Source organism: Neodiprion fabricii, chromosome 2 (assembly GCF_021155785.1).
Source record: "Neodiprion fabricii isolate iyNeoFabr1 chromosome 2, iyNeoFabr1.1, whole genome shotgun sequence".
Classification (NCBI taxonomy): domain Eukaryota; kingdom Metazoa; phylum Arthropoda; class Insecta; order Hymenoptera; family Diprionidae; genus Neodiprion; species Neodiprion fabricii.
Genome location: NC_060240.1, coordinates 23,118,808 through 23,131,193, shown reverse-complemented (window position 1 = coordinate 23,131,193; position 12,386 = coordinate 23,118,808). Strand labels below are relative to the sequence as shown.

The window sequence follows — 12,386 nt, the reverse complement described above, 5'->3', positions numbered from 1 at the left end:
CCAAACTATGAATGAATTTCTCACTTATATTCGCAGGTATTCGATGAATGTATTACAGGTTTCAGGAAAATGTTAATTAATGTCAAGATGGCTGGCTGATTCTTCGTATCAGACATGGAATGTGAAAATGTACTTTACGAAAATCTGGTACAAAAATTATCATTCGTTTATTTTAAGCAAGGTCAAGAGTATGCATACGTATATGCATTATACACAAGTGTGTAAAAGTTGAGAGAGAAATTTCCAAGTAAGTTATTACTCGTGAGGCCGTCAGCGCGTGTTCCAAAAACCTACAACAACTTTTATTCACGTTTCTCCGTGCGAGAAGGCTACACGACCGATGGAAATGAATTTGTTTTACCCACAAGATTGGTCGAACTTTCGGTACAACGATCATAGTTCGTAATACGTCGACGAGGATAACAGCCAAACGTTCTAACGTTCATTCGAATAAAGTAGAGAAACCCGAAAATCAAAATTTTGTGAAACACCTTGAACCCCCAATACTTTTATACAATTATGTGGATAAAAGTGAGCTTCGTTTTTCTATTTCCAAAAAGTTTAACACGGTTTGCTGCTAATTCGGGCTGCTAGTTTCACCTTCATAATAAGTCGTTGAATATAAAAGGCTGAAGTTAATAACGTTAGGATAACGGAACATTGGGGGGAGAAATGACTATTTTCCAAGTTTATAGTGACTGAATTAGCCAAGTTTTCAAAATGTTAATAGGTTTTATGTTATTATGAATTACTGAAATTCAGACGTTGATGCCATTGTGAAATAACGATTTTTCCAACACGTTAATCGTTACAATAACGCTACTAACTTCAGCATCGTATTGAACATGGAAACCAAGTTTTTCCTTCCAGTGTTCAACAGTTCACAATCAGTGAAATGGCGCTTGCCATAGAAACCCATCAAAACATATTAAAAATGTCCTTGCTCAGTCGGTGAACTGACATAGCACGTGTTTGCATATTTTTATTAATATACGCAGCCGAGGGCCATTCTACAAAGTCTGAATCGCTGATCGATAAAAGGAAATTCTATTACATTGGCCCGTTCTAAATAATTTATAGGGATTGCGATTAAAACTGATGATATTTCGCTGTTTCAAGCCATAAATCACGGCTTGATGCAATTCCGACGAATTCACGGAAAATTGCGAAGTGGCTATATTTCCGTTTAAAAATTCTTCCGTAATGGCGTCGATGAACCCGTGTTTAAAACCAGGCTGAAGTTTGTCGCGTTAATGTAATGATGCATCTTGGGTAAAATTTGTTATTTTGCAACCTTAGGATTACTTGAAATTTAGTAAACTGTTAATACAGCATCAATAATCTCAGATTTTGATTAATTTTTGATTCAACGTTTCGATAGATTAACATTACTAACTTCAGCCTCGTTGTTTAAAACAGCTCCGAGCAATTTCAGAACCCATCGTGCTTCGGTAACAACCACAATTTCGACTAATGACAATCGTTTTAGGACGATAGGCCGACTAATGTATTGATAAAACGGTTTGCGAGCTTCTCGGAACTCGGTTTCATACACATTTCAAATGAAACAAATGCGTGCACAGTAAGGAGTTTCCGGCCTCTGTTCTCTCGAGTTCCAAGGATTAAAGAGGTGACGTAGTGTGACAACTGCACACGGAGATGGCAGAAAGACGATAGTATATTTAACGATATAAATAGACGAGAAATCTTAATGCGATTTCAGTCGCACGCACGAATACCGTAAATGGTGATTGAATATTCGCTGCTCCATTCACGTCGCGGGCAATGAATTTATTGTCAAGTGGCGACGCGGCGGACGCACGTGGAGAAAGTTTCCGACAAAATGATCGAAATTCAGAGAAAGAAGATAAGAGGGGGGGGGGATCAAGGTGCTTCGATGATATGTAACTTAACCCAAAGAGGATGTCACGTTCCGGAAGTAAGAGCAGAGAGGAGTGAGAAGGAAGAAAGTTGTACATACGTAAATATGTATATCATCATCAGTAGATGCGCGATGAGGTCAAGAATTTTGTGTGTGTATGTGTTAGTACATATATTTATTTATTTATATACCTACATAGATTCCGAGGCGTGATAATACAACTGCAAGGACGTGCTGGACACTTGCGTGTGTGTGTCTTTAGAAAATATGAAATGAAAGGAACGTTTGTGGGCAAAGCTTAACGAGTGTGCTGTCAATTGCACGACTGAATACACACACATCAACGAAAGTTAATTGTTAATAAAATTGCGACATTCCCCGGTCATATGATAATATACGATGATACAATTTTACGAGTTTCAAATACCGCAAAGTATCGCATGTATGGATGTATGTACAATAGTGAGCATAAGGAAAACAATAATAAAGGAACGAGAAGTATATGGAACAGCAAAATCGCGACCAACCTCAGAACAACGAGCGACTGTAAAACGTAATCTTTTCCGGGATAAATGAGGTGCGATGACTCACTTGTGAGCATGAATGGAAATATTGAGATCGCAACAGCCTCTCTCGGAAGATATAAACGATAGCTGGATATAATACGAAAAAATCTTAGGGTTCCGTTTCAACGCTGTGTATTCTTTAATCCCGCCGTGAGTGTGAATAAGCTCGGAAAACGTGTATCATCGAAGTTGTGGGTAGTAGGCGTAGGTAAATGTAGAAATGCAGAGTCGAATGACGTGGTGGGGATTGACGCAAGTTCCCTGGAATGAGTGAATTAACGGATGAGATTGTCATTCAATGACAGCGGCACGAACAGAGGCGAACAATGCGAGGCGTCAGCTGCAGCTGCTCGGAGGGAATAATTGACGTTCGGTGTGTCGTTCAAATTTCTTGAGATAAAATAAAGGAAACGAGAAGAATGAAGAGAGTGAGAATTCGTCGACCAAGGCATCGGGGGAATAAAGAATATCGCCCGGGGCTAGTTGGCTGAAAAGGCAGGGGCCGGCCAGCGAGGCACACGAACTGGTTTTGAAGACTGCAATATAGCAAAATCGCGACACAGAATTGTAGAATCGGGCTCTCTTATACGGAGTCCCGATAAAAACTCACCCATAACTCGGTGCCCCAGCTCATCTTTGCGGCTTAAAAGCCTGGAGGTCTATTGTCACGACACTTCACATAGAGAGACACTGGGATATCGCTCGAGCCCGTTAAGAGACTCCGTCAAGAGGCATAAAATTCACTTATTATTCACCCACATTTACGGAAACACCTTCAACATGTCCGCCTGTAACCACTGACTCGACTCACTGTCTGTCTCCAAAACCGCCCGGAATTCCACGACCGCGCCATCTAGGCCTCACCCGACACACTCCACATTCGGATTTCAAACCTTTCGACGGCCAACGGCCGTTCGAAACCCCCTCCATACCGAATTCCTCGGTCTAGTTGCTCGTCGCAAAGCCAGGGGCCTGATTCTCACTTAATTTGCACTCGTGAAAAGAAAATTTTCCGTTTAAAGCTACCCTCTGATTGGTCTAGATGACGCTTATCACCGCCCTCACGAGTAAAAAATGAGTCAGCATCGGAGTCAAGAAGTGCGTTTTAATGTTTTTATTTTAGCCACCTCTTCCAAGCCTAAGGTTTGAAAGAAGCTGCGGATTGACTGATTTTTGAATATTGACCAATCATGTGGGACTTTTAGCTCTTTCGATTCCGGAAGGCCTCGTTGGCTACTTTCCACTCGTTCGACTCAACTCGACCAAGTTAACCAACGACAGCTGCGCTACAACGAAACGAGCAAATTTGATTATGGTTGAATAAGAAAGAATTCTAATTCATTTGAATTTGGCATCAGGTTAAAAATGTTGCCTGCAGTGCTAAAAGCAGCTGAAAGCTACCCTGGCCCTGGACCCTAGGTGTTGGACAGACCTCGCCGACGATCCAATACCTAGGGAAGATAAGATGCAACACTACTGGCGATGCTGAAAATTGATAACAAAATGCATCTGTAGTTAATTTGTGTCTCTATACACCCTAGCTTACGAAAGGCAGTGGAACATTTTCATTTGAGTTTAATTAATACTATTAAGTATCGCAACAAAGATTATCTCTTCGAGATATCCATATCTTGCTTCAACAGTGATTTTTTTGATTACCTTGTCACAAAAATCGTAGTTGATTATCAATTTTTGAATCACATCATTTTTTATCAGGAATGCGATAATAAACAACTTCACTATATAAGTTAAAACTTGCAACTCTTGAGTTACGTTCTATTTTCTGTCTCATCTTGCAGAGAAAAATACAATGCGAGAACTATGGTAAACTAAAATGGGAAAAGCCCAGTTTGCCTTGGTTTAATTAGACTCAGACCGCGTTAAAACACAAACATGTTGCACACAACCCCATTCGACACGACTTTGTTCGCCTCAGGTATTACTCGACACGGACTTATTGAACAGTGATTTTATTTGACACACTTATTCTACATGGGTATTATTGACACAGCATTCTTCTACTAGGATGTCCTAGTAGAGACGACTGCACTGAAACATTTTGATTTTCAATGTTCCGCAGGGCATGTGGTTCAGTTTTTCCCTCAAATTACTGTAGTATTTGGGTGATTCAATAATACTTATGACAAAAACCGGTATATATGCTGGGCCGAACATTGGATACAGAAATACTTCGACATCCTAATAGAAGAACACTGTTGTGAATGAACACTGTGAATGCAGTTGTGTAAAATAAATTTGTCTCTAATGGTATCTATGCACAATAAATCTGTATCCAAGAATTCCTAACTGACAATGAGGTAAATCAAAATTAGGCGAAAAGATACACTTGCAACAAAAGTATAAGTAGACAAAATTTGATTTATTTATTTCCTGGTTTTGAATTGTACGAGATATTACAATGTACGTAAATTCGTCTATTGATCGAATAAATCTTCATCCTAATTGCAGAATGCGTTAGAAAATAGTTTTCTGTATATTTATTTATCTCAAATGGTCTATTATTGTTCAAATTGTAACATTCCAACACTGTTGTAAGACGTGTGAATTTAAAAAAAATGTGAGTAAAAGTCTCGATTAAGTTTCCGTACTACATCTTGACTTAGCAATACATACTAGAATTTTCGTCAAAAATTCATGTCATACGGAAACTAGTTTTCAAACGCAGTATCCTGGTCAATTTTGGAAATCTAGACAATGTCCCTGATAACTTAAGTTTCCGACGACTAGAACAACACGATTCACGATTTCGAAATGCAGATGATTTAGCATGTATTCTTATGCTTCAAACTTTGATCTGATTCTAACAACTCATTCAAATAAATCTTTTATGAGTTTCACCGACTTTAAAATGGTTCTTCCGTTGTTCCTTATCAAAAATGACAAGTTCAAAGAATATATATAAAGAAATCTACAGTCACCTATGATGTTTATTTCGAGGGGGATTCGTTTTTACAAGGTTTCAAATTGTTATTTTGGTCAATATTTTCGGATGCTTCACAACTGAAAAATATTTAATAATTTTTGATCTATTATTTATCTATAATTTGTCATGTAATCAATTAACGTATTAAGCTAAAATTCTAGAAATTAAAAACGCACCAAAAAAATATATATTTTTTTCTTTGCTTCATAATAAATGTACTGCCATATATACAATACCATAGCAATAGTATAAATTAGGTAATTCTAATATACTTTCATGTATCTGCCAATAGTAAAAATGCTGTTTTCAAGGCATTTCGGTCACTCCAAGTTGTCTTGTCGCTATTTTGATGTACATCAGAAGTGTTTTGTGTTATTTAAACATTGTCTTATTTGGCTTAGAAATCATTTACTTGCACACAACACTGTGCTGGAATTAATCCTAGCCCCCACTTGCACAGATAAAATAACTCTAGCCGAGGGCAACTTGCAGAAATGGAAATTTTTTCTTCTTGATTCTTGAGATGATTTGATGATCAAAATGATGATAATTAGTAGGTCATCTACCATTTCTTTTTGTGTTCATCCATAGAGACACCGCCAGGCCCCAGTGAAACGATCATTAAAAGTCCCCCGATCACGGACAAGGTCTGGAATGAGAACAAAAGATTATTATTATTGTCACGTGTGCAAAAAAAATTAAACATCGAGACATTGTATAACAACAGAAACTTGAAGGACAGTAAAGACATAAAAGATGAAATGTATAAGACTGGATACATCACCTGGAAGAAGTCGTATTTGAGAAAATCTCTAAGCGGTTTAAAGTCAGGAATAGTCCACCACGCGTTGTGGTAAAAGTTGAGAGCGGACAAGAGTAGGACAAGCAGAAGCGCGCTCAGTTTTGTTTTGTATCCAATGGTAACCAAGACCATAAGAATACTGCCGAGGATGTCCTGAAGTATTTGCAGAAAGGAAACCTCAAACCGAATTAGCGTGATGAACATAAAGGCTAGCAGCACTCGTCCAGCCAACTGTAGCAGGTTCTTGGGTTTGTTGTCACCCAAAGTAGGAACACCAGCAAACAGAGATCTTCCTTCGACTCTGGACTCGGCCAGGACCAATAGCAGCGCGCCGATTAGGGCTAAATTTCTGAAGAGAAACTGCAGGTCCCAGAGAATACTGTAAGCGAACGTCTGGAGGACAACGATGAAGAATAAAACTCCACAAGCTATGCTGACACGCCATCTAGTGATGACCATAACACAGCCGCCGAGCTGGCCAATCAAGTTGATCAAGACGAACAGCGTGGCCAGAAATGTTCCACAGCCCCAAGACATGTCCATGTATTCCCTTTGCTCGCTCCATTGAAACCACATGCGTAATCCATCTTCCAAAAATGTAGCAATCAGACAAAGCCGCGCAAGTGTTGGCAGTATGTGTTTTCCATTACGTATCACCTGAAAAAGCAATGGTATTGTTATTAACATTGTTGGCATTGTTGTTGTCAAGATTTAATGACAAACGTGCGCCCTTGCAAATATATACTGTATCAGTGTATAAAACTGTTGTTTACAGATTCTCCAGTGATGAAACATGGCCCACAATATTCAGCAAAAAATAAGATTTGCATATTACACTGGCTGTTGTTAAGTTGTTCTTTCAAAAATCTTTCTGTATTTCTGAGGTTGAAGTTTGTAACATTGTTACAAAAATCATTATGCTAGACTAAAATTCCGTAAGCCATAATACAACAAAATATACTCATAATTTTACGCTATAAAGATGCAAATTAGTAATATATTTTCAATATTTCATAAAATTAATATTACTAACTTAAAAACAGTCTTTTTTACTGCGGCACTTAATTAATACATTGTACTTGTTTATGGAACACAATAAAATAATTCTAATAGATATTTTGTTACACTTTCTATCCATGTAACATAAATTAATAAACAAATTTGATTTGCTTTGTATAACAAAGTATGTTTGCTGTTGCGCACTAGGGTGGTCATCATTTAGAATGTTCACGATTTTTTTCTTGTGTGCCTCCCAAATCAACTTCAAATAATTCAAAAACATTTCTCTAATTTTTTCAGATCTTTACTTCAACTCTAACCCTTGCTGACAAGAGGATGGATTTCCCCATTTAAAATACACGTGTTTCGAATACATCCTTAGCATATATTTTATTGTAAGAGTAATAATGTTAAAAAAAAAATCTGTAACAGCGAGGTTTTGGTGGTCTACTATCCGAGAAGAAATTCACATCATCATACCAGGTAATCTGGACAAATTGTACTTCCTGTGAATGGAAAAAAGTTAAATTTCGAGAAAGTGCAATTTGCTTAGATTACTTGGTATGATGATGTGAATTTTTTCTCCGATGGTAGCACTAATGCCCACTAAAACCTCGCAGTTGGATTTTCTTCAACTTTATTACTCTTACAATAAAATATATGCTGCAAATGTGTCCGAAAAACGAGAATTTTAAATGAGGGAATCCACCATCTAATAGACACAGGTTAAAGTTGAGATAAAATCTGAAAAAATTAAAGCATTGTCTTTGAATTATTTAAAGTTGATATGGAGGGTGCGCCAGAAAAAAATCGTCAACACCCTAAATAACGACTACCCTAATGCGCACTGAAGGTTAATTCTTGACTGCCAACTAATAAATAGTTGAGTTGAATGCCAAGCTAATTTTGTTCTGAGAAACTCTGACTTATTCACAGCAAAGCAATATTGTAACTACTAATTAAATTATTTGAGAATTTCACATTTTACAGAATTAAATAGATTCGGTTTGATTTATATTTTGAATAGCACGTATTATTTCAGTCGGCTAATTCTTGTTCACCACTAATCTTAAGAAACTAAAATGAGAGAAATTAGTAATATTGAAATAATGAAATATTAAGAAAAAATTCACTGTTATGCAGCTTTAGAGTGGCTCAAAGTTGGTTCAGTTGGTCAAATATGACTATTTCTTACTGTATTACAGTTTACTGAATTTCAGACAACCTTAGAGTTTGGACATCACGATTTTTCACTTCAATTTCATTGAGATATTGGCTGTGAAAAATTATCAACTTGGTAGTATAGAAAACATTTCTATTCTTCAAGTTTCTTAAAAACCGGTTTCCGTTTAGTATTCAAACACCTCTGAGAAGAATGTCTCAATTCTGGTTTCATTCAAAGGCAAAGTCACTACAGCTGTGATCTAATATTGTAATTTCGAATCTCATGTTGTGGTGCTTCAAACTTAATCTTTACAATTAATTATTTTCGTTAAAAATCCTAAATCAAATACTCCTAGCGCTGTTTCATGCGATGGAAAATTAATATTCTCATTATCCGTAGGGATCAAAAATCAAGTTCTTAGATTTTTTGATATCTTGCAAGTTAGACTGAGAAAAGAGCAGCAATAGGCAACTAAATTAACGAAACGTAAATCAAGCCCAATTTACGGCGAGATCTTTGAATTACAAATAATCCGCGAATAGTGCCACTCAATCATTTATATTTTGTTACCCTAACACATTGTTACAATACGTCAGATTCCGGGTCAAAATGGTAAGGCGCTAAACGCAAGTGCCAAATTTGGTTGTGATAGAACATTGTAAATAACGCATGGATTTAAACTCAATGATGAATGTTCCCAGAAATGAGAAACTTGGTGAAACTTGACTGACCGACTATTTTCAAACTCTATCAGCTTAAAGTGGCACAACATTTGGCAAACTTTCACCTTGGTTACAAAATCATTCATTCCAGATACTAGAATCTGGAATGTGGCACATTCCTATAATTAAACTTAAATATCAGGCTTTTGGATACGACTGAAAATTATTGGATCTAGGTTTGGGCACACAAGTATCAACATTCTGTTGAACCTCAACTGAATTGACGATAAAATACGCGGTGGAAACTAGCCTGTTATTGTTTCAGCGAAGACACAAATGACTTAAGAGAATGTTGTTACTAGATAAATTGAGCCAGAAGATATCTTTGAGGGCAGAGCAAGGATACATATTGTTTAGAAATTAATATTTTACGTTATATTTTCATCCAAAGGACAAAGTTCAGTCATGACCAATGCAGAGAATTACGTTGAATGATTGTGTGAACTTGTGCAACTTTTTCAAAAATTGCAAACAACCGATGACAAGGATAAACTAGAATCTGTGAGGTGAAATGAAAGGTGATTGGCGATAGTAGGTGGTTTAAAAAATATCGTTCAAAATATGTGGGGCAAATTATAGCGAGCAACAGACGACTGAGAAGAACCGATGACGTTGACAGAAGAACCCTTACTTTCTGATTCGGCTTTGGTTTAACGGAATTCGAACATTACGGCACGGATTTTCATCGCGGTCCATTCGTATCGAAATTTGTATAATAAATACGTTATTTCACCTGATCAGCAACCTCTTCGGCCCTCGAAACCACCTCTTGTTGGATGACCATCGTGTTGTATATTTCATAAAACCACACACACACAGCACGACTCGCGACTCGCGAATGATGTGGAGAAACGTATCAACCGACGACTTACTGACTTCCGGTTAAAACCACACGCACCACCTTTCCGAAAGCTGCGTCGGTAACGGCGTCGGTATTTGAACAAGAGTTTCACCTCGTCATTGTTTCGTAGATTTTCAAGTTTTAGAATTACTTTGACAGTATTATCTTTAATTGTTAAACTATTTGGATGCGAAAAATGGCGCCTGCTACGTATATCTAAGAGAATCTGGTAATATTATGTTTGCACTAGCTTACCGACAGAGTGATTAGGCTTTTTCAAATTTTCATCCGTTCCTAGAAGAAACAGCATGTTATTGTAATTGTTAATTATTGAATCCCAGAAAGAAGGTTTACTTCATAACTTCGTTCAGCTGCAATTACGATACTTTTATCAGGGCATTCAGCCAGTTAACTTGTCGATAATCTTGTACCGACTCTATTCAGTCGTTATCCTATCTCACAGATACGATAATACACGAGCACATAAGAATGGAAAACAGTTGAATAAATATCGTCTCGTCATGATGACGGATAGTTCTGTATGAATAACACAAATAGTTTGAAATTATTTTACCTTTGCACTGTACGATTTGCTGTAACTGCGTAATTAGCAAGAAATTGATCGTAGATCGTTGTGGGTTTCTACAGTTATTATATATATTACCTGGCACCTATAATTAACAACGTCGATCCTAAACATTTTTATAACAAAAATTGCCGAATCGCTATCGTCACTTGTGATACATTGTTTCAAATGCAATTTGATTTTCGTTGTAGGCCGCCGGGAAAACTGCAGTAGGGGAAAATGATTGAAGGAGATCGAAGGGAAGGAGTCTGGGGAAAAGTCACAGACAACTTATAGGGAGAAGTTGCGAAGCGTATGCAGCGTGTGTTGCTTGCAGTTACCGCGTGTTTAATTGCAAGGAGCTCGAAGACAAATACCGTAATAAAACGTTGGTGAGATCATGCAGACTAGAAACCTTGCGTGATTTTATTAGAAGGCTGCGGGCAGACATCGGTTTACGAGAAACAATTAAAATAAAATAAAAGAGATACTGCTACGCGCATTTGTTACTTACGTCGCGTGTAATTTCACTGTGTAGGTACATACATAAACAATCTCTGATATTGTTAATTATACTGCTCGTAGGGTTTCTCTTGCTATGTTCTTAATAGAGCTTCATGCCCGTTTCGCGTGATACGGGAAAATGCATGCGGGGTGTGAATGACTAAATTCTTACCAGATTTTTAATTATAACCTAACTTAACTTAACCTAATCTAATCAACAGCCCAATACAAAAATATTAATGCAAATTTTGTAAGAAATATTTCAACAATCTTGAAAATTCTTGTTGTAAACTCCAATTTTCTCGGATCTTATTCTCATTACTCTCATTAATTAATATTTTTTCAGACTTGATAACAGATTTTATACTTCGCATAAAATCTCCATCGAATCGCATGAAGTTTTGGCATTTGATAATGAAAGTAATCAGAATATATGGATAAATAATAATCATTTATCAGAATTCGTAGAATCAAGCAGAATTTTGTTAAAAAATATTCACACATATTTTTCTATGCTTAAATCATCTGTCTCGTGTTACTTTTACTATACAAATTACAAATCTGCTATCAGAAGATTATATTTAGATTTACAGCTGTGAAAGACGATACATTTTTCTTGCCAATTTTAACCAGAACACTGTTTTACAGATTGAAGTACCCAGTGAAGCAAAAAAATGCTTGAGATCACTTGCAATGACCGTCTTGGAAAAAAAGTAAGAGTGAAATGTAATCCCGATGACACGATAGGAGATCTAAAAAAGCTGATAGCGGCGCAAACGGGAACCCATTGGGAAAAGATAGTCTTAAAAAAATGGTACACCATATTCAAAGACCACATTAAGCTCCAAGACTGTATCCTTTTAGATAAACATATTCTTTTATTTAAAAATGATGTGGGTGTTACTGATATTAGGGATTATGTATTTGACTTTATTTATTTGTTTTCATTAAAACTATTTTTCTTTAATACGCCAACTGAACAAATGTGATAATTCAATCAAACAAGTAATTGTATTCAGAATAAGTAACTCTTAATTCTACTGTGTGATAGTAGTAGAGTCATTAGTTTTACATTCCAACAATTTACCAGATAATTTCCTTAATTTTTACAAACCTATTTATATCTACAGATGAAATACACGATGGTATGAATTTGGAGTTGTATTACCAGTGAAGATATGCACGTCTGATATTAAGATATAATGACTTTGTACAATAATAATAATAATAATAAATTTAACTATAAATAGCAACGTGTCTAAATACTATTTTTAATGTGTATAGCAATTATACTTTACATGTAACAAATAAATAAATACAACATTCAACTTCATAACTATAATATGTTAAACACACATAATAGAATATTTTGCCCATTTATATTGGTACTCCAAAA

At 36.4% G+C, this 12,386-nt stretch overlaps 3 protein-coding genes and 1 long non-coding RNA gene across 13 annotated transcripts in view; 2 read left to right on the top strand and 2 right to left on the bottom strand.

Moving 5' to 3' along the window:
- Positions 1-3,267, bottom strand: part of LOC124175735 (formin-binding protein 1-like) — a 43,736-nt gene extending 40,469 nt beyond the window's left edge. For 4 of the 7 annotated variants that reach the window (XM_046556203.1, XM_046556207.1, XM_046556204.1 and 1 more), the window contains exon 1: positions 3,059-3,267. In XM_046556203.1, coding sequence (XP_046412159.1) covers positions 3,059-3,082 — 24 coding nt within the window. In that variant the 5' untranslated portion in view covers positions 3,083-3,267. The remainder of the gene's footprint in view (positions 1-3,058) is intronic. The other 3 variants (XM_046556206.1, XM_046556209.1, XM_046556210.1) reach the window with 1 other exon arrangement.
- A 129-nt stretch (positions 3,268-3,396) lies between these two features.
- On the top strand, positions 3,397-5,330 carry LOC124175743. The gene is made up of 2 exons (XR_006869225.1): positions 3,397-3,546; positions 3,654-5,330. It is a non-coding gene; the product is annotated as an uncharacterized LOC124175743 (long non-coding RNA).
- Positions 4,810-9,969, bottom strand: LOC124175738 (surfeit locus protein 4 homolog). The gene is made up of 3 exons (XM_046556221.1): positions 9,814-9,969; positions 6,177-6,851; positions 4,810-6,041 (listed from the first exon to the last, which is right to left on the bottom strand). Exons 1-3 carry the CDS (start codon positions 9,862-9,864, stop codon positions 5,955-5,957), a joined length of 813 nt encoding a protein of 270 aa, XP_046412177.1. The 5' UTR covers positions 9,865-9,969; the 3' UTR covers positions 4,810-5,954.
- Positions 9,970-10,044: 75 nt separating this feature from the next.
- Positions 10,045-12,332, top strand: LOC124175740 (ubiquitin-like protein 5). 4 transcript variants are annotated; one of them, XM_046556227.1, is made up of 4 exons: positions 10,045-10,150; positions 10,699-11,020; positions 11,639-11,842; positions 12,121-12,332. In XM_046556227.1, the coding sequence occupies exons 3-4, from the start codon at positions 11,665-11,667 to the stop codon at positions 12,162-12,164; spliced, it is 222 nt and encodes a 73-aa protein (XP_046412183.1). In that variant the 5' UTR covers positions 10,045-10,150; positions 10,699-11,020; positions 11,639-11,664; the 3' UTR covers positions 12,165-12,332. The 4 variants fall into 4 exon arrangements, with proteins under 4 accessions (XP_046412183.1, XP_046412184.1, XP_046412181.1 ...); XM_046556228.1 differs by lacking the exon at positions 10,045-10,150 and adding an exon at positions 10,401-10,555 and having other exon boundaries at positions 10,699-10,878; XM_046556225.1 differs by lacking the exon at positions 10,045-10,150 and adding an exon at positions 10,401-10,555.
- Positions 12,333-12,386: the final 54 nt, after the last annotated feature.

What these genes read in the sequence shown, in the direction of transcription:
- LOC124175738 (XM_046556221.1), bottom strand. Translation starts at nt 9,864, where the DNA reads ATGGTCATCCAACAAGAGGTGGTTTCGAGGGCCGAAGAGGTTGCTGAT. An exon ending in CCGAAGAGGTTGCTGATCAG is followed by an intron (nt 6,852 to 9,813) that starts GTGAAATAACGT and finishes TTGCTTTTTCAG; the next exon opens with GTGATACGTAATGGAAAACA. An exon ending in TCAAATACGACTTCTTCCAG is followed by an intron (nt 6,042 to 6,176) that starts GTGATGTATCCA and finishes TTCTCATTCCAG; the next exon opens with ACCTTGTCCGTGATCGGGGG.
- LOC124175740 (XM_046556227.1), top strand. Translation starts at nt 11,665, where the DNA reads ATGCTTGAGATCACTTGCAATGACCGTCTTGGAAAAAAAGTAAGAGTG. An exon ending in CCACATTAAGCTCCAAGACT is followed by an intron (nt 11,843 to 12,120) that starts GTATCCTTTTAG and finishes TTATATCTACAG; the next exon opens with ATGAAATACACGATGGTATG.